This window comes from Salvelinus fontinalis, chromosome 31, assembly GCF_029448725.1.
Source record: "Salvelinus fontinalis isolate EN_2023a chromosome 31, ASM2944872v1, whole genome shotgun sequence".
Taxonomy (NCBI): domain Eukaryota; kingdom Metazoa; phylum Chordata; class Actinopteri; order Salmoniformes; family Salmonidae; genus Salvelinus; species Salvelinus fontinalis.
Window position 1 is genome coordinate 14,794,433 of NC_074695.1, and position 21,242 is coordinate 14,815,674.

The 21,242-nt window shown below is 43.0% G+C and overlaps 1 protein-coding gene across 4 annotated transcripts in view; it reads left to right on the forward strand.

Moving 5' to 3' along the window:
• The window catches only part of LOC129829621 (sodium channel protein type 8 subunit alpha-like), a 109,642-nt gene that overhangs the window by 43,889 nt on the left and 44,511 nt on the right, over positions 1-21,242 (forward strand). For 3 of the 4 annotated variants that reach the window (XM_055891419.1, XM_055891420.1, XM_055891422.1), the window contains 8 exons: positions 637-858; positions 1,252-1,315; positions 2,675-2,816; positions 8,823-9,029; positions 9,905-10,192; positions 13,823-14,134; positions 15,995-16,130; positions 19,265-19,503. In XM_055891419.1, the coding sequence (XP_055747394.1) occupies positions 637-858; positions 1,252-1,315; positions 2,675-2,816; positions 8,823-9,029; positions 9,905-10,192; positions 13,823-14,134; positions 15,995-16,130; positions 19,265-19,503 (1,610 nt within the window). The remainder of the gene's footprint in view (positions 1-636; positions 859-1,251; positions 1,316-2,674; positions 2,817-8,822; positions 9,030-9,904; positions 10,193-13,822; positions 14,135-15,994; positions 16,131-19,264; positions 19,504-21,242) is intronic. The other variant, XM_055891421.1, reaches the window with a different exon arrangement.

The following is a 21,242-nucleotide window of genomic DNA, read 5'->3' on the forward strand; positions in this document are numbered from 1 at the left end:
TCACACAATATACTGTAAGTTGAATACTGGTTGAAGAAGGAATGGACATAAAACAGACAGTATAGTACAGTACTTTGGTAATGGACTTATTAAACAGGAAATACAGTACAGTACTTTGATCATGGACTTATTAGACAGACAATACAGTACAGCAAAGTCACCTTGTCTGGGAATCCCAAGATCATCTCCCATATACAAACCTTCTGCATCATCTCTTTGGTTTGTGTGTGTGCACGCCCGTCTGTGTTTGTACCTCTGTGCGTTTGTGTGTGTGCAAACGTTCGTCTGTGTGTGTGTGTGTGTGCAAACATTTGTCTGTGTGTGTGCAAACATTTGTCTGTGTGTGTGCAAACGTTTGTCTGTGTGTGTGCAAACATTTGTCTGTGTGTGCAAACGTTTGTCTGTGTGTGTGTGCAAATGTTTGTCTGTGTGTGTGCAAACGTTTGTCTGTGTGTGTGCAAACGTTTGTGTGTGTGTAAACGTGTGTTTGTGTGTAAACGTCTGTCTGTGTGTAAACGTGTGTCTGTGTGTAAACGTGTGTCTGTGTGTAAACGTGTGTCTGTGTGTAAACGTGTGTCTGTGTGTAAACGTGTGTCTGTGTGTAAACGTGTGTCTGTGTGTGTTTCTCCTCCCCAGGCCTGAAGACCATTGTCGGTGCTCTAATCCAATCGGTGAAGAAATTGTCAGATGTTATGATCCTCACAGTCTTCTGTCTCGGTGTCTTCGCTCTGATTGGACTACAGCTCTTCATGGGCAACCTACGACAAAAATGCGTGATTTGGCCAATCAACTCCACCGAGAACTTCTTGGCCAACGGCAGCATAGGCTTCGACTGGGATGAATACATCAATAACGACAGTACGTAGCCTGGCCGCAGTCAAACACACCAGGGCTGTGTTCTTAAGAGCACAACGTAGCAAAATGTTTCCATTTGCTGAGAAAGTTTGTCCTATATCCCTCTACATCACAGGAGGTTGGTGGGACCTTAATTGGGGAGGACGAGCTCGTGGTAATGGCTGGAGCGGAATCAGTGGAATGGTATCAAATACATCAAATCCATGGTTTCCATATGTTTGATGCCATTCCGTTCGCTCCGTTCCAGCCATTATTATGAGCCGTTTCCCGCTCAGCAGCTTCCACTAATCTACATAGCTGCAGAGGTTTAGCCTCCTAATTGGCCACTAGAAAAGACAGATAGGGAATGTTATTCTGATGCTATTCTGTATGTGTGTGTTGTGTTTCTTTCACCAGAAAATTTCTACTTCCTGCCGAGACAATTGGATGCCCTTTTATGTGGCAACAGTTCAGATTCTGGGTGAGTTGCATACAGGCCCCCGGTGTCCGTTCTGGAGCTGAAGTCACGAGCTCTGCCCTAGCTGTGCCAAAAACCCTGGTCTGCCCAAGAAAGTCTATGTAAATTATGATTGCCAGAATGATCCAAAGATGTTTTCTAGACGACTGTTTTGGACTCTAAAATTAGTATATTATGATCAATTTCAATCCCCACAGTGAATTATTTTCAAGTTTGCTACAAATCTAGATATTTAATTAAATAGTGATTCATTCTGACTACTACATTTGTAGTCACACAGGACCACGTGCTGACACAGACCAATCACGAGCTGGCCCGTGATCTTTGCGCGCGTCTCTCAGGCAGGATGAAAACAACTACATCGACCATGATCCTTCGCTATTTAGCAGAGGAGGCTGGTGGGAGGATCTATAGGAGGACAGGCTCATTGTAATGGCTCCTCCCACCAGTCTCCTCATCATGATCCTTAGTGTGTTTTTGGTGTCATTCACCCCCATATGGCGCGCTTCAAATTGAAATAATTCCGTCTTCATGCATCATCGGGAGTTTTCCATAGGATACATGGATGACTTTAGCGCTATCACTCTCTGCTGGTTTAAATGTGTCTGTCTGTCTGTCTGTCTGTCTGTTTGTCTGGTAGTGTGTCTGTCTGCCTGTCCGTCTGTGTCTGTCTGTCTGTCTGTCTGTTTGTCTGGTAGTGTGTCTGTCTGTCTGCCTGTCCGTCTGTCTGTCTGTGTTTGTCTGTCTGTCTGTCTGTTTCCTTGTCTTTCTGTCTGTCTGTTCTGTCTGTGTCTGTTCTGTCTGTGTCTGTATTTCTGTCTGTGTCTGTCTGTGTTTGTCTGTCTGTCTCTGTCTGTCTGTCTGTCTGTCTGTCTGTGTTTGTCTGTTTGTCTGTCTGTCTGCCTGTCCGTCTGTCCGTCTGTCTGTCTGTCTGTCTGTCTGTGTTTGTCTGTCTGTATGTCTGTCTGTTTCCTTGTCTGTCTGTCTGTCTGTCTGTCTGTCTGTCTGTCTGTCTGTGTCTGTTTCCTTGTCTTTCTGTCTGTCTGTCTCTGTCGGTCTATCTTTCTGTCTGCCTCTGTCTGTCTGTCTGTGTTTGTCTGTCTGTCTGTTTGTCTGCTTGTCCATCTGTCTGTCTGTCTGTCTGTGTTTGTCTGTTGGTTTCCTTGTCTTTCTGTCTGTCTGTCTCTGTCGGTCTATCTTTCTGTCTGCCTCTGTCTCTGTCTGTCTGTCTGTCTGTCTATCTGCCTTATTCTTATTCTTTCATTAAACCAGACAGCTGTACTATCCGGCAGCCATGTTGTTTTTGTATGTAAATATTGCTGAGTCTTTGTATGGTTATGTGGCCCTCTCCTCTCCCCCCAGCCGCTGCCCTGAAGGCTTCACATGCATGAAAGCTGGCAGGAATCCAAATTACGGTTACACCAGCTTTGACAGCTTTGGATGGGCTTTCCTGACTCTCTTCAGACTCATGACACAGGACTTCTGGGAGAACCTCTATATGCTGGTGAGCACAGAATGAAATAGAACATACAGTATTATATACATGACTTCTATCTATGATATTGTATATCTATGCTGGTGAGACAGGCTTGTTGTTTTACCAAAGGATATGTTGGTTTGGTTTTGAGTTACGCTACTGTTCAACAGTTTGGGGTCACTTAGAAATGTCCTAGTTTTTGTAAGAAAAGGTAATTTTTTGTCCATTAAAATGACATCAAATTGATCAGAAATACAGTGTAGACATTGTTCTTGTTGTAAATGACTATTGTAGCTGGAAATGGCAGATTTTTTATGGAATATCTACATCGGCATACAGAGGCCCATTATCAACGACAACCACTCCTGTGTTCCAATGGCACGTTGTGTTAGCTAATCCAAGTTTATAATTTTAAAAGGCTAATTAATCATTAGAAAACCCTTTTGCAATTATGTTAGCACAGCTGAAAACTGTTGTTCTGATTAAAGAAGCAATAAAACTGGCCTTCTTTAGACTAGTTGAGTATCTGGAGCATCAGCATTTGTGGGTTCGATTACAGGCTCAAAATGTCCAGAAACAAAGAACTTTCTTCTGAAACTCTATTCTTGTTCTGAGAAATTAAGGCTATTCCATGCGAGAAATTGCCAAGAAACTGAAGATCTCGTACAACGCTGTGTACTACTCCCTTCACAGAACAGCGCAAACTGGCTCTAACCAGAATAGAAAGAGGAGTGGGAGGCCCCGGTGCACAACTGACCAAGAGGACAAGTACATTAGAGTGTATAGTTTGAGAAACAGACGACTCACAAGTCCTCAACTGGCAGCTTCATTAAATAGTACCCGCAAAACACCAGTCTCAACGTCAACAGTGAAGAGGCGACTCCGGGATGCTGGCCTTTTAGGCAGAGTTGCAAAGAAAAAGCCATATCTCAGACTGGCCAATAAAAAGAAAAGATTAAGATGGGCAAAAGAACACAGACACTGGACAGAGGAACTCTGCCTAGAAAGCCAGCATCCCGGAGTCGCCTCTTCTCTGTTGACGTTGATACTGGTGTTTCAATTGCCAGAATGATCCAGCGTCGTTGCATTGCTCGGCAAAAATACTCTGTTCCTGCTCCCCTGTCTCTCATCCATATTGATACAAATCATACATTGATAAGGTACTAAGATGTATAATGTCTCCATCAAATCTAAGAGGTGATTTAAATGTTAAAGTGTGTGCGTGTGTGTGTGTGTGTGTGTGTGTGTGTGTGTGTGTGTGTGTGTGTGTGTGTGTGTGTGTGTGTGTGGATGAGTGTATATATGTGTGTGTGGATGAGTGGATATCTGTGTGTGTGTGTGTGTGCTCAGTAGAGTGCTCAGTAGAGTGCTCAGCAGTAGAAACTGTCTTTGAGCCTGTTGTTATCAGACCTCATGCTCCGATACTGTCTTTCTCCCCGATGGTGTGGGAGTGAACAGCTAGTGGCTGGGGTGTGTGGGGTCCTTGATGATGCTGCAGGAATATCTCAAGCACCGTTTCAAGTAGATGTCCTGGATGGGTGGCAGCACGGTCACAGAGATGTACTGGGCTGTCTTCACCACCCCCTGGAGCACCTTGCGGTCGTGGACGGAGCAATTCCTGTACCAGTCCGTGATGCAACCGCTCAGGACGCTATCGATGGTGCAGTGGCAGTATTTGGAGAGGACCCTGGGTGGCATGCCAATGATCAGAAATGATTTCCCATTGTATTTTTTCAGACTATCAGATCGGACAAGCGATAGTTCAACCCAGCAGTTCAATAAGTGCCTGCATGCATACACACTACCTGTGATAACATTAGCGTGTTTTAAGAATGCCGTACATCATATGCACTGTCCTACAGACCATACACCCTCTTTTGAAGGGACCTAGTTCAGACCATACACCCTCTTTTGAAGGGACCTAGTTCAGACCATACACCCTCTTTTAAAGGGTTCTAGTGCAGACCATAGTATAAGTGTACATCTGAAATAGAACCTTTTCTCCCCAAAATATTTACACTTTATTTTGACAGGGAGTCAATCAAATCACATTTTATTTGTCACATGTGCCAAATACAGTGAAATGCTTACTTACAAGACCTTAACCAACAATGCTTTAATAAGTTTTAAGAAAAGAAAAATAGATAAGTAAAAAATAGAAAATAGAAAAGAAAAGTAACAAATGATTAAACAGTAGCAGTAAAATAACAAGCGAGGCTGCAGCGGCAGCGTAGCCTAGTGGTTAGAGCGTTGGACTAGTAACCGGAAGGTTGCAAGTTCACATCCCCGAGCTGACAAGGTACAAATCTGTCGTTCTGCCCCTGAACAGGCAGTTAACCCACTGTTCCTAGGCCGTCATTGAAAATAAGAATTTGTTCTTAACTGACTTGCCTAGTTAATTAAAGGTAAAAAAAAAATATATATACAGGGGGTACCGGTACAGAGTCAATGTGGAGGCTGTATACAGGGCTACCGATACAGAGTCAATGTGGAGGCTATATACAGGTAGTACCGGTTCAGAGTCAATGTGGAGGCTGTATACAGGTAGTACCGGTACAGAGTCAATGTGGAGGCTGTATACAGGTAGTACCGGTACAGAGTCAATGTGGAGGCTGTTTACAGGTAGTACCGGTACAGAGTCAATGTGGAGGCTGTATACAGGTAGTACCGGTACAGAGTCAATGTGGAGGCTGTATACAGGGGGTACCGATACAGAGTCAATGTGGAGGCTGTTTACAGGTAGTACCGGTACAGAGTCAATGTGGAGGCTGTATACAGGTAGTACCGGTACAGAGTCAATGTGGAGGCTGTTTACAGGTAGTACCGGTACAGAGTCAATGTGGAGGCTGTATACAGGTAGTACCGGTACAGAGTCAATGTGGAGGCTGTATACAGGGGGTACCGATACAGAGTCAATGTGGAGGCTGTTTACAGGTAGTACCGGTACAGAGTCAATGTGGAGGCTGTATACAGGGGGTACCGGTACAGAGTCAATGTGGAGGCTGTATACAGGGGGTACCGATACAGAGTCAATGTGCGGCGGCACCGGTTAGTTGAGGTAATTGAGGTAATATGTACATTTGGGTAGAGTTAAAGTGACTATGCGTCGATTATAAACAGAGAGTAGCAGCAGCGTAAAAGAGGGGTCTGGGTAACTCTTTGATTAGCTGTTCAGGAGTCTTATGGCTTGGGGGTAGAAGCTGTTAATAAGCCTTTTGGACCTAGATTTGGCACTCCGGTAGTGCTTGCCGTGTGGTAGCAGAGAGAACAGTCTATGACTTGGGTGGCTGGAGTCTTTGACAATTTTTAGGGCCTTCCTCTGACACCGCTTGGTATAGAGGTCCTGGATGGCAGGAAGCTTGGCCCCAGTGATGTACTGGGTCGTACGCACTATCCTCTGTAGTGCCTTGCTGCAACCAGTCAGGATGCTCTCAATGGTGCAGCTGTAAAACCTTTTGAAGATCTGAGGACCCATGCCAAATCTTTTCAGTCTCCTGAAGGGGAATAGGCTTTGTCGTGCCCTCTTCACAACTGTCTTAGTAGGCTTGGACCATGATAGTTTGTTGGTGATGTGGACACCAAGGAACTTGAAGCGCTCAACCTGACCAACTTCAGCCTTGTCGATGAGAATGGGGGCGTGCTTGGTCCTCCTTTTCCTGTAGTCCAAAATAATCGTCTCGTTTGTCTTCATCACGTTGAGGGAGAGGTTGTTGTCATGGCACAATGCTGAGACCAAAGTCTCTTTTCCAGGTGAGCCCTGTTTAGCACCACAATACACATCAAAATACAATATACACATTAAACTACACATCCATATACACATTAAAATACACATTATTATACACAACAATACACAAAAAGCAAAACACAGTCATTAAACCAGACACATTCTTCAGTAAAAAGGTCTCCTAGTCCATTCATATTTTCCAACGGGTCTATACATTTGGGTGAGGTTGTTTTTCCGCCTGAGTTGCCTCCTTTCACTGCCAAAAATAAAATGAAACCATCTAGTGTTCAGCGAAATAACAACACAATGTCAAATACAGGTAGCCTAGTCAATTAACATCCAATCACATTAACTGTTACTCTCTCGCGGGATTTCCACTAACGGTCCGTATGTGGCCCAATGTAGCTGCTGCTCATGTTGGTATCTGTACTGATGGCGCAAAAGTCATGACAGGGAGACATAGTGGAGTGGTAATGCGCGTGCAAGCAGTTGCTCCCGATGCCACTTGGGTACACTGCAGCATCCACCAAGAGGCTCTTGCTGCCAAGGGAATGCCTGACAGCTTGAAAGACGTTTTGGACACTACAGTGAAAATGATTAACTTTGTTAAAGCAAGGCCCCTGAGCTCTCGTGTATTTTCTGCACTATGCAATGATATGGGCAGCGACCATGTAATGCTTTTACAACATACAGAAGTGCGCTGGTTATCAAGGGGAAAGTATTGACACGTTTTTTTGAATTGAAAGACGAGCTTAAATTGTTCTTTACTGACCATCATTTTCACTTGTCTGACCGCTTGAATAATGACGAGTTTCTTACACGACTGGCCAATCTGGGTGATGTTTTTTCTCGCCTGAATGATCTGAATCTAGGATTACAGGGACTCTCCGCAGCTATATTCAATGTGCGGGACAAAATTGATGCTTTGATTAAGAAGTTGAAGCTCTTCTCTGTCTGCATTAACAAGGACAACACACAGGTCTTTCCATCATTGTATGATTTTTTTGTGTACAAATTAACTCAAGCTTATGGACAATGTCAAATGTGATAAGGCGAACCACTTGAGTGAGCTGGGTGCGCAATTACACAGGTACTTTCCCGAAACGGATGACACAAACAACTGGATTCGTTGTCACATTCATGCCCTGCCTCCAGTCCTCTTACCGATATCTGAACAAGAGAGACTCATCGAAATTGCAACAAGAGGTTCTGTGAAAATGTTATTTAATCAGAAGCCACTGCCAGATTTCTGGATTGGGCTGTGCTCAGAGTTTTTTATTTTTTTGTTTTTTATTTCACCTTTATTTAACCAGGTAGGCTAGTTGAGAACAACTTCTCATTTACAACTGCGACCTGGTCAAGATAAAGCAAAGCAGTGTGACACAGACAACAACACAGCACATGGAGTAAACAATAAACAAGCCAATAACACAATAAACAAGTCAATGACACAGTAGGGAAAAAAATAAAGTCTATATACAGTCTGTGCTAAAGGCATGAGGAGGTAGCTTTTTCAAACAGCTTTTTCAAACAGAAATTTGCATCCTGTTGTTCTAACTCAAAAAAGTTCTGGAACACTGTAAAGTCCATGGAGAATAAGAGCACCTCCTCCCGGCTGCCCACTGCTCTGATGCTAGGAAACTCTGTCACCACCGATAAATCCACTAAATTGAGAATTTCAATAAGCATTTCTCTACGGCTGGCCACGCTTTCCACCTGGCTAACCCTACCCCGGTCAACTGCCCGGCACCCTCCACAGCAACCCGCCAAAGCCCCCACCATTTCTCCTCCACCCAAATCCAGCACAGCTGGGACAGGAGGGGGTCGATAGCAGGCGGCAACAGTGAGAGACATATTTCTGGAGAGATGAATTTTTTAAAGTAGAAGTTCAAACTGTTTGGGTATAGACCTGGAAAGTATGACAGAACTTTGCAGGCTATCTCTGCAATGACGGCCTGGATAAAGGAGGGGGAACAAATTGACGACCTCTTCTGGAGAACTGGATGGGAGACAAGTGTCTGACTCTGCTGTACTCTGTTCTCTTCCAGACCCTAAGGTCGACAGGATTATTCGGTTAGAGGTCAGAGGGTATAGGTCAAATATCAGTGTTTTATTTCCAGGTAGAACCCTTTTTGGATTCCATGTAAAACCCTTTCCACAGAGGGTTCGACGTGGAACCCAAAGGGGTTCTACCTGGAACCAGAAAGCGTTCTTCAAAGGGTTCTCTTATGGGGACAGCCCCCTTTTGGAACCCTTTTTTCTATGAGTGTATCTGACCCTCTGCTGTCTTCTCTCCCCCCTCCCAGACCCTGCGGGCAGCAGGGAAGACCTACATGATCTTCTTTGTGTTGGTGATCTTCGTGGGGTCCTTCTACCTGGTCAATCTGATTCTGGCTGTGGTGGCCATGGCCTATGAGGAGCAGAACCAGGCCACAATGGAGGAGGCTGAGCAGAAAGAGGCAGAGTTCAAAGCCATGCTGGAGCAGATTAAGAACCAGCAGGAGGCTGCACAGGTCAGTATCCCAGTGTCTCTGTGTCTCAGCATGTCTATGGGACCTTTTCCCCAATAGACTTTATAGTGCACTACTTTTGACCAGGTAGTGCACAATGTCGAGGGAAAGGGGTGCCATTTCAGATGCATCCTTTTTGCCATACACTGTATATGTCATATGTGTTTGTTTCTTTGTCTTTGTTGTTACTGTCTCTGCAGGAGGCCGCACAGGTCAGTGTCTGTCTGTCTGTCTGTCTGTCTGCTCTGTCTGTCTCTGTCTGTTCTGTCTGTCTGTCTGTCATCTCTCTGTGTATACTGTATGTGCTTGTCTTTTTACTGTCTGTGCTTACTATACTCCACTCCTATCCTTGACTGTCTGTTTGGTTTAAATCTGTTGTGTCTAATATAAACAGTGGAGCCGTGTTCGTTACCGTGCTCCTATACCTCACTGTGTTTGTGACGGAGGTGAGTAACCTTGCCTGAGACCTGAAGATTTGCATGGGCTTCCTGAGTCAATGCCTAGGCTTTGGCTTAGCGGGCTAATGCACTCTTTTGGCTCACAGCAAACTGGGGTTGGAAACCTGTCTGTCACATATGGCTAGTTTAAATCTGTTTAGCCTGATATAAGCTGTACAGCCATGTCTCTGAAGCAAGCTATGCAAAATGGCTGTTCTGCGTACTTGCTTAGCAAAAATATGCAAACTTGCACAGCCCAAGTAAGTCAAGTGCAGATGCAGCCCCGCAATTTGTATCTCGATACAACTACGCAGGATTGCTATTTTTGCGTAGCTAGCTAAATGCATTGTGTATTTGCGTAAGGTATGAATGAGATTTCAGTGGGAATGGACACACAGGTGTTTTTCTCACTCTCTCTCCCGGTGTGGCGGTTTGCGATAGGCCAACGCCATGGCGACGACGGCAGGCACGGTGTCGGAGGACGTAGGGGACGATGACGGCGGGGGGACCCTGTCCTGTAGCTCGTCAGAGATGTCCAAGCTCAGCTCCAAGAGCGCCAAGGAGCGGCGCAACCGCAAGAAGAAGTGGCGCCAGAAAGAGCAGTCGCAGCGGGAGGAGAAGGGGGACTGCGAGAAGTTTGTCAAGTCCGAGTCGGACGACGGCAGTAAGAAGAGCCGCTTCCGTTTCCCTGACAACCGGCTAGGCCGCAAGTCTTCCATCATGAACCAGGTGAGAGGACCAGTGTCAAAGGTCACTGTGGAATGGAATGGACTAAATAACAGGCAGTTATTCATGTTTCCATTTGAGGTCACATATTGACACTCCAATGTTCCATTTTTTTTCAGTTCCCCTCTAAGTAAACTTAAACATCAGGGTTTGGTTTCAGATAAAGACTATTTAGAGCTTTGTAACAGGGCTTCAACCACAGAGTAATAGGGCTTCAACCACAGAGTAATAGGGCTTCAACCACATAGTAATAGGGCTTCAACCACAGACTAACAGGGCTTCAACCACAGAGTAACAGGGCTTCAACCACAGATTAACAGGGCTTCAACCACAGATTAACAGGGCTTCAACCACAGATTAACAGGTCTTCAACCACAGATTAACAGGGCTTCAACCACAGAGTAACAGGGCTTCAACCACGGAGTAACAGGGCTTCAACCACAGAGTAACAGGGCTTCAACCACAGAGTAACAGGGCTTCAACCACAGATTAACAGGGCTTCAACCACAGATTAACAGGGCTTCAACCACAGATTAACATGGCTTCAACCACAGAGTAACAGGGCTTCAACCACAGAGTAACAGGGCTTCAACCACAGAGTAACAGGGCTTCAACCACAGAGTAACAGGGCTTCAACCACAGATTAACAGGGCTTCAACCACAGAGTAACAGGGCTTCAACCACAGAGTAACAGGGCTTCAACCACAGAGTAACAGGGCTTCAACCACAGAGTAACAGGGCTTCAACCACAGAGTAACAGGGCTTCAACCACAGAGTAACAGGGCTTCAACCACGGAGTAACAGGGCTTCAACCACAGAGTAACAGGGCTTCAACCACAGATTAACAGGGCTTCAACCACAGAGTAACAGGGCTTCAACCACAGATTAACAGGGCTTCAACCACAGAGTAACAGGGCTTCAACCACAGATACAGCAGAATTCATCATAACCTGCTGTTGTAGCTAAAGATACAGCAGAATTCATCATAACCTGCTGTTGTAGCTAAAGATACAACAGCATTCATCATAACCTGCTGTTGAAGCTAAAGATACAGCAGAATTCATCATAACCTGCTGTTGTAGATGAAGATACAGCAGAATTCATCATAACCTGCTGTTGTAGCTAAAGATACAGCAGAATTCATCATAACCTGCTGTTGTAGCTAAAGATACAGCAGAATTCATCATAACCTGCTGTTGTAGCTAAAGATACAGCAGAATTCATCATAACCTGCTGTTGTAGCTAAAGATACAGCAGCATTCATCATAACCTGCTGTTGTAGCTAAAGATACAGCAGAATTCATCATAACCTGCTGTTGTAGATGAAGATACAGCAGAATTCATCATAACCTGCTGTTGTAGATGAAGATACAGCAGAATTCATCATAACCTGCTGTTGTAGCTAAAGATACAGCAGAATTCATCATAACCTGCTGTTGTAGCTAAAGATACAGCAGAATTCATCATAACCTGCTGTTGTAGCTAAAGATACAGCAGCATTCATCATAACCTGCTGTTGTAGATGAAGATACAGCAGCATTCATCATAACCTGCTGTTGTAGCTAAAGATACAGCAGAATTCATCATAACCTGCTGTTGTAGCTAAAGATACAGCAGAATTCATCATAACCTGCTGTTGTAGCTAAAGATACAGCAGCATTCATCATAACCTGCTGTTGTAACTGAAGATACAGCAGCATTCATCATAACCTGCTGTTGTAACTGAAGATACAGCAGCATTCATCATAACCTGCTGTTGTAACTGAAGATACAGCAGCATTCATCCAAGGCTTGAATTATCAACAGTGAATACATTCATGTTTCATTATGGAAGAGTGTTATTTTGCTCTGGGGTCTTTCATATTGTACTGCTACTTAGGGGCAGGACGATATCAGTATCGCAATACTCATTAGCATCATGGGAAGAAAAGAAAACACAAAGCGGGTTTAACTTCTTTAGTTAAACGGCCCTAATGTTGGAAACAAACATCATTATGTTGTCATCTAGAGTCACATGTATTTATTTTCCAAGCAATAACACAATATTTTACATACAGCAGGTTCTTAAAAGACCAAAGCATGCTAAATGCCAATTTTTTTATCTGAAATTAAATATCATGGGTACCTTTCTATGTGTGTAAATTATGACTGTTCTCATACTTTTCAAACATTTACTTTAGAATGTATTCATTTATTTATTTTGCAAACGCGATATCTGACAGCATTTGTTTCGTACCAAAACGTGCTATATCCAGAGCCATGTATTTATAGAGTTGGACCAATGAGGTTTCTGCATTATGATGCATTTACATGACACTACAACATTCTACGGCAGCCATGTTAGAACCTCATTAACATTACACAGGGAATATTTAAATAAAATGTTCTGGAACTGAATGTCTAGAATTAGAACAGTATTAAACATTCTAAAAGTTGGCCCAACTCTCTAAATAAATGGCTCTGGCTATATCCACCGTCCGGATGAATGAAATGTTCCATATCGTTTTTGCCGCTAGCGCTAAAGTGAGTCATTTAGGGAATAATTTCTATTCTATTTGTCTGTTCAGTCATAAGTTAGGTTTAATAAGAACCGTATCTTATTAATTTAGGCTAACCCCTGACTTAGTCAGCCAGATGCAGAGAGAGACAGCTGTCACTCTCAGCTGTTTGCACGCTGGCTACCTAGCACTAGTTTATCTTTGACCTTTTGATTATTATGGATCCCTTCAACACTTTGGAGCCTGTGATATCTGTTCCTGTTGGCCGAAAGAGGAAACTTTTTAAACAAGCTCATGAAAAGGAGAGAGCAAAGATCCAGCGACGGGACACAATAATAGGCTACTGTCTGTAAACCTACGGAGGGCTATGTCAGTGGGCTGAGTCACTCCAACAATAAGAATCAATCCATCCTTGACTTTCTAATTATTCTTTAAATCCTTCCTTAAAGTGTATATATAATCAAACTCAAAAAGCTGTCCTTGTGATTTATCCGACAGAAAAAAAACTGTAAAACCCCCATAAACATTTTACAAAAGCTGTCAGAAAATTAAACACATTGTATATACCTTGTTCACCCTTTGGATACAATAAATTGGCAATATGTGATAGGCTATTTGCACAATATAGTTGAAACAAATGGATTCTTTGAAAATGTATTTATTTACGTATCGATACTTTATTACATGTAACTGTTTAAAACCCAATCGGGATTCTTTTTCTATTGCTGTTCTGTTGTTTGGGGTGGATATATAGCATTTTGCCACAAAACATGATTATTTGTCAATCTAAAATAAAATGACCTTGGTAATCATTGGTGTCTTTTCACTAGCCCATGTCATGGTAAGATTAACAAATTATAGCTCCGGCTCTTTCACAAGATGTGTTTTCATTTGTGTAAATTTACAACATTTCTGAAAATGGATAGATCACGTTTTGAAATTAAACTTAATTTAGACATTACAGAAATAGAGGTGGAGAGAAAGGCAGGAGGAGATAAAGTAGCATAGATGGTTGTGGGGATTGAACTCTTGACCTTCAGCACTATGATGTGATTTGTGTTACAACTATATCAATTTCAATCACTCACTCGTCTCCTTTCCTTATTTCCTCTCCTTATTTCCCTGTCCCCTGCAGTCCCTTCTCAGTATCCCCGGCTCACCGTTTCTGTCGAGGCACAACAGCAAGAGCAGCATCTTCAGCTTCAAGGGCGTGGGCTCGGAGAACGAGTTCGCCGACGACGAGCACAGCATGGTGGAGGAGTGCGAGGAGAGGCTGGGCCCCCGGTTCAGCCCGTACCGGCGGTGCAGCTACACGGGCTACCACCACGGTGGTGGGAAGAGGAACTCCACGGTGGACTGCAACGGCGTGGTGTCTCTGATCAGTCCGGGGACCGGCGGACGCCTTCTGCCTGAGGTGAAAATAGATAAGGCATCTGGTGACGACAGTGTAAGGAAGTCAATAAGTAACTCAGACCCGTCTAGGCATGGCCCCCTCTTTCTATATCTTACTATCTCTCTCTCTTTCTCTATCTTACTCTCTCTCTCTTTCTCTATCTTACTCTATCTTTCTCTCTCTCTCTCTTTCTATATCTTCTTCTCTCTCTCTTTCTCTATCTTACTCTATCTTTCTCTATCTTACTCTCTTTCTCTTTCTTACTCTATCTTTCTCTATCTCTCTCTTTCTCTATCTTCTTCTCTCTCTCTCTCCTTATCTTACTCTCTCTCCCCTATCTTATTCTCTCTCTCTTTCTCTCTCTGCCTCTCTCTGTCTTATTCTCTTTCTCTCTCTATCTTATGCTCTCTCTCTCTATCTTATTCTCTCTCTCTGACTCTATCTCTCTTCTCGACGTTCTTCTTTGCAAGTCCGTATGTCTGCGCTATCTGCGCTCGCCCTCCTCCCCTGCTACCTAGTATGTAGTGTATGCTATGCTGCCTCCCACCACCAGCCAAAGAAGCAAAATAGAGAAACTTTAGTTCATCAGAAAAAAAGGTTATTGTTACTTTATAACTGGGTTTTTCAGTGACTACCAGCATACTGTTGTTTTATATCTCAACGTTTTAATATCCTCATGCCAAACAGTGTGACGTTACATTGACATTAAAGGGATAGTTCGAGATTTTGGCAATTAAGCCCTTGCTCCAGTAGACTTCCAGCCATTGCGCTAACATTAGTATTGGCTCTAGAAACTACCTTCAACTTCCTTCAAACTGCCCACAGGGACATACAAATGGTATCCATGAGTTTATCTGACTCTGGGTTAATAGAAAAGGGCTTAATTGCCAAAATCTTGAACTAGTCCTTTAACATTGTATAAATTTAGCAAACTCTCTTATCTTAGGGCGACATTCAACTAAAATACAGTAGGTAAAAACAACCACATATCACAGTCATTGTAAGTAAAAACCCTCTTCAAAATAGCCCAAAATAGTCCCTTTTTTTTCAAACAATACGCTGTGAACAAACCTAACAGAAAAGTCAAACCAATGTTTCTCTTTTGCTAGAAAGCAGCATGGCAGTTTGACCTGGCCCTTCTACAGGTCTTGTACAGTGTTTTTAACTTAGCCAGCATGATAACAACTAATCTAGTGACTATGGTATCTAACCTATCCTCTCCTTCTCTTTGACTTGGTGCATGCTCAATGCATGCCGACTGGAACGGACCTCAATCCCAATAATGTTGCCCCTAATGTTCTCTATGGGAACCAGACTACTCTTCCCTCTACGTTCTCTTCAAATGCAACAGAATTTGTTACAGGACTTGAAGGTGATATTCTAGGGTCAAAAAAGTACTCATTCTGGAGACGTTAAGGATAGGAGAATGGTTAGAGGGGTGAAATATAGTGTCAGGATTGGCACATTTAGGCAGGGGGACATTTAGGTTGGTTCAGGAGTAATGGTTGGTTCAGAGATAAGGTAAGTCAGACTGAATAATGTACATACACACACACACATACAAAATACTTCCCTGCTCAATTTCTGAATATTCAAATATTCAAGTTTTATGTAATCACAATAAGGTCAAATTTCCCTATACCGCTGCTCTCACTCTGGCTGTGAAAGACCTGCATGTTTCTAGACACAATATACTCTCCCTACCATCAGTATCCATCGACAACAAGACAAATACATTACTACCCTGTGTGTCAACCAAAAATGTACCAATTTACAGTTTATCCCACCCTTCTTTCCAATCCAATCCAATCTTGTTACAAGTGCACTTCCCTCCCTGGCCAGCGATAGCGCTGTGTGGTGGTGTTCATGGTTTGACTACCATTAGTGCTTGATTCTTCTTCTTCCTCCTGGCAGCCCACTACTGAGGTTGAGGTGAAGAAGAAGCTGTCTGGTTCCCTGATGGTGTCTATGGACCAGCTCAATACCTCCTTCGGAAGGAAAGAGCGGACCAACAGTGTCATGAGCGTCATCACCAACACACTAGCGGAGGGTACTGCCTCTATACTTTACATCTCCCTACACTAACTATACATCTCCGTACACTAACTATACATCTCCCTACACTAACTATACATCTCCCTACACTAACTATACATCTCCCTACACTAACTATTCATCTACCTACACTAACTATACATCTCCGTACACTAACTATACATCTCCGTACACTAACTATACATCTCCGTACACTAACTATACATCTCCGTACACTAACTATACATCTCCCTACACTAACTATACATCACCCTACACTAACTATACATCTCCCTACACTAACTATTCATCTACCTACACTAACTATACATCTCCCTACACTAACTATACATCTCCCTACACTAACTATACATCTCCCTACACTAAATATGCATCTCCGTACACTAACTATACATCTCCCTACACTAAATATGCATCTCCGTACACTAACTATACATCTCCCTACACTAAATATGCATCTCCGTACACTAACTATACATCTCCCTACACTAAATATGCATCTCCGTACACTAACTATACATCTCCCTACACTAACTATACATCTCCCTACACTAAATATGCATCTCCGTACACTAACTATACATCTCCCTACACTAACTATACATCTCCCTACACTAACTATACATCTCCCTACACTAACTATTCATCTACCTACACTAACTATACATCACCCTACACTAACTATACATCTCCCTACACTTACTATACATCTCCCTACACTAACTATTCATCTCCCTACACTAACTATACATCTCCCTACACTAACTATTCATCTCCCTACACTAACTATACATCTCCTTACACTAACTATACATCTCCCTACACTAACTATACATCTCTCTACACTAACTATACATCTCCCTACACTAACTATACATCTCCCTACACTAACTATACATCTCCCTACACTAACTATACATCTCCCTACACTAACTATACATCTCCTTACACTAACTATACATCTCCCTACACTAACTATACATCTCCCTACACTAACTATACATCTCCCTACACTAACTATACATCACCCTACACTAACTATACATCTCCCTACACTAACTATTCATCTACCTACACTAACTATACATCTCCCTACACTAACTATACATCTCCCTACACTAACTATACATCTCCCTACACTTACTATACATCTCCCTACACTTACTATACATCTCCCTACACTAACTATACATCTCCCTACACTAACTATACATCTCCCTACACTTACTATACATCTCCCTACACTAACTATACATCTCCCTACACTAACTATACATCTCCCTACACTAACTATACATCTCCCTACACTAACTATACATCTCCTTACACTAACTATACATCTCCTTACACTAACTATACATCTCCCTACACTAACTATACATCTCCCTACACTAACTATACATCTCCCTACACTAACTATACATCTCCTTACACTAACTATACATCTCCTTACACTAACTATACATCTCCCTACACTAACTATACATCTCCTTACACTAACTATACATCTCCTTACACTAACTATACATCTCCCTACACTAACTATACATCTCCTTACACTAACTATACATCTCCCTACACTAACTATACATCTCCCTACACTAACTATACATCTCCCTACACTAACTATACATCACCCTACACTAACTATACATCTCCCTACACTAACTATACATCTCCCTACACTAACTATACATCTCCCTACACTAACTATACATCTCCCTACACTAACTATACATCTCCCTACACTAACTATACATCTCCCTACACTAACTATACATCTCCCTACACTTACTATACATCTCCCTACACTTACTATACATCTCCCTACACTAACTATACATCTCCCTACACTAACTATACATCTACCTACACTAACTATACATCTCCTTACACTAACTATACATCTCCTTACACTAACTATACATCTCCCTACACTAACGATACATCTCCCTACACTAACGATACATCTCCCTACACTAACTATACATCTCCCTCACTAACTATACATCTCCCTACACTAACTATACATCTCCCTACACTAACTATACATCTCCCTACACAAACTATACTTTACATCACCCAACACTAACTATTCTTTACATCTCCCTACACTTTCTAGCTTTTTCCATGCTCTGTTGCTTTCACCTGACAGTCTAAACCAAAAAGTTCCAAACCTGAGGCATATTTTTCTTAGTCTAAACTGTCTCTTACCTTAGATGTCCTCGTTTTGGAGGAACAGTTTTTTCTAGATCAGATCAGATTTTTATTGATAGACTTTCTTGTTCCCCAAACGGGACTCACATGAGGTGCCCTCCTCGCTCATTGGACGAACAGTTCTAAATCTCCTATATCTATAGCTACACTGAATATACAAAACAATAGGAACACCTTACTAATATTGAATTGCACCCCCCTTTGCCCTCAGAACAGCTTCAGTTCGTTGAGGCATGGACTCTACAAGGTGTCAAGCGTTCCACAGGGATGCTGGCCCATGTTGACTCCGATGCTGCCCACATTTGTGTCGAGTTGGCTGGATGTTCTTTGGGTGGTGGACCATTCTTGATACACACGCAAAACTGTTGAGTGTGAAACACCCAGCAGCGTTGCAGTTCTTTACACACTGAAACTGGTGCGCATGGCACCTACTACCATACCCCGTTCAAAGGCACTTACATCTTTTATCTTGCCCATTCACCCTCAGAATGGCACACACACACACAATCGATCTCTCAATTGTCTCAATGCTTAAAAATCCTCCATTAACAGGTGACATCAATAAGGGATCATAACTTTCACCTGGAATTGCCTGGTCAGTCTGGAAAGAGCAGGTGTTCCTAATGTTTTGTACACTCGGTGTATATATTGTCATTCTTGTACAGACATATACTTCATTACAGACATATATGTGTCACATATACAGAACAGTATTATTATGTCATAACATTTATCAATAGCAGACCTTAATTCAAATACTATTTGCTTTCTTTCAAATACTTTAAGCATTTCCTTTAGCCTGCCTGGAGTGGCACTTTGGTGGGGACAGGGTTTGCACTGTTGGGGAATTTTCTATTGTTTAGATTTTTGATATATTCCTTTCCTTGCGGGTCTCTTAAATACTTTTCTCAGAACTGGAGGAGTCTCAGCGTAGTTGTCCACCGTGGTGGTATAAGTTCTCCAACATGGTCCTCATCTGGGAGTGTTGTCCCATCTGGTTGAAGATCAAGGAGATCGTCAACCTGATCGTCATGGACCCCTTCGTGGATCTGGCCATCACCGTCTGCATCGTCCTCAACACCCTGTTCATGGCCATGGAGCACTATCCCATGACCCCACACTTTGAGGAGGTGCTGTTCGTGGGAAACTTGGTGAGGATTTCACTATCTCTTTTTTGTGTGGTATTACTGCAGTTGATTTATTTTACAGTCGTTTTAAGGTGGTACTTAAAGGGGCACTTCACCACTTTTTAACCTTAAGAAGTGGTGTAGTGCCCCTTTAAAATGTACTTTGAGCTGGTACTTTGAGCTGGTACTAACCTGGTATTTGTATAGTATTAAAACCCTTTCCTGCAGTCAAATTACAAGGGGCCTCATGGGCAGAATTTTATTAATATCATAATTAATCACCAACATTTTTTTTTTAAAGGCCAAAAATCTGGTGTTTCTATGTCAAACAGTTTTGTTATATATTAGTTTTCATTGATGTATCTAAAGTGTAATATTGGGTTGCAAACTGAAACATTTTATACATTTCAACTCTATATCTAACATGGTAAAAGTGTCTTCTTTTTTTAAAGCCATAACCATGTGTGTGAGGTGTATACTTTTGTTTCAAAGTAGATTTGTTGAAGACTACCAAGAAACAATCTGTGTGACTCTGATTTAGCCCACTGCAGTAAAAGGTTAACTAAGAAAGTATATGGAAGCATAAGGCACTTTCTATTATTGACCTCAAATAATTTAACACAATGAAAAGGACAGTAAGTAGAGGCCAGGGAACAGGAAAGAGTGTAGTAGAGTATGTGCCAAATTGGTAGTGGGACAGATACACTACATGGTCAAAAGTATGTGGACACCTGCTTGTCGAACATCGTTCTAAAATCATGGGCATTAATATGGAGTTGTACCTCCCTTTTCTGCCATGACAGCCTCCACTCTTCTGGGAAGGCTTTCCACAAGATGTTGGAACATTGCAGCGGGGACTTGATCCCATTTAGCCACAAGGGCATTAGGGGGGTCGGGCACTGGTGTTGGGTGTTAGAACTGGCTCGTAGTCGTCGATCCAATTCATCCCAAAGGTGTTCGATGGAGTTGAGATCAGGACTCTGTGCAGGCCAGTCAAGTTCTTCCACACCGATCTCGACAAACCATTTCAGTGTGTGCCTTGCTTTGTGCCTGGGGGAATTGTCATGCTGAAACAGGGAAGGGCAAAGTTGGAAGCACAGAATTGTCTAGAATGTCATTGTATGCTGTAGTGTTAAGATTTCCATTCACTGGAACTAAGAAAAACAACCCCAGATCATTATTCCGCTTCCACCAAACTTTACAGTTGGCCCTATGCATTTGGACAGGTAGCGTTCTCCTGGCATCCGCCAAACCCAGATTTGTCCGTAGGACTGCCAGATGGTGAAGGGTGATTCATCACTCCAAAGAACACGTTTCCACTGCTCCAGAGTCCAATGGCGTCGAGCTTTACACCACTCCAGCCGACGCTTGGCAATGCACATGGTGATCTTGTGTGCGGCTGCTTTGCCATGGAAACTCATTTCCTGAAGCTCCTAACGAACAGTTCTTGTGCTGACGTTGCTTCGAGAGGCAGTTTGGAACTCGGTAGTGAGTGATGCAACCGAGGATAGGCGATTTAGAGGCGATCCCGTTCTTTGAGCTTGTGCGGCCTACCACTTCGCGGCTAAGCTGTTGTTGCTCCTAGACGCTCCTAGCTTCATACTTTTTTTGTACTGGTCCCATGTGGGAATCGAACCCACAACCCTGGCGTTGCAAGCTCCATGCTCTACCCCCATTTCTTACATGGGACTGGTCTGGTCTGTAGAGGGGCGTCTTTCTCTCTCCCTCTCTCTCCCTCTCTCTCCCTCTCTCTCCCTCTCTCT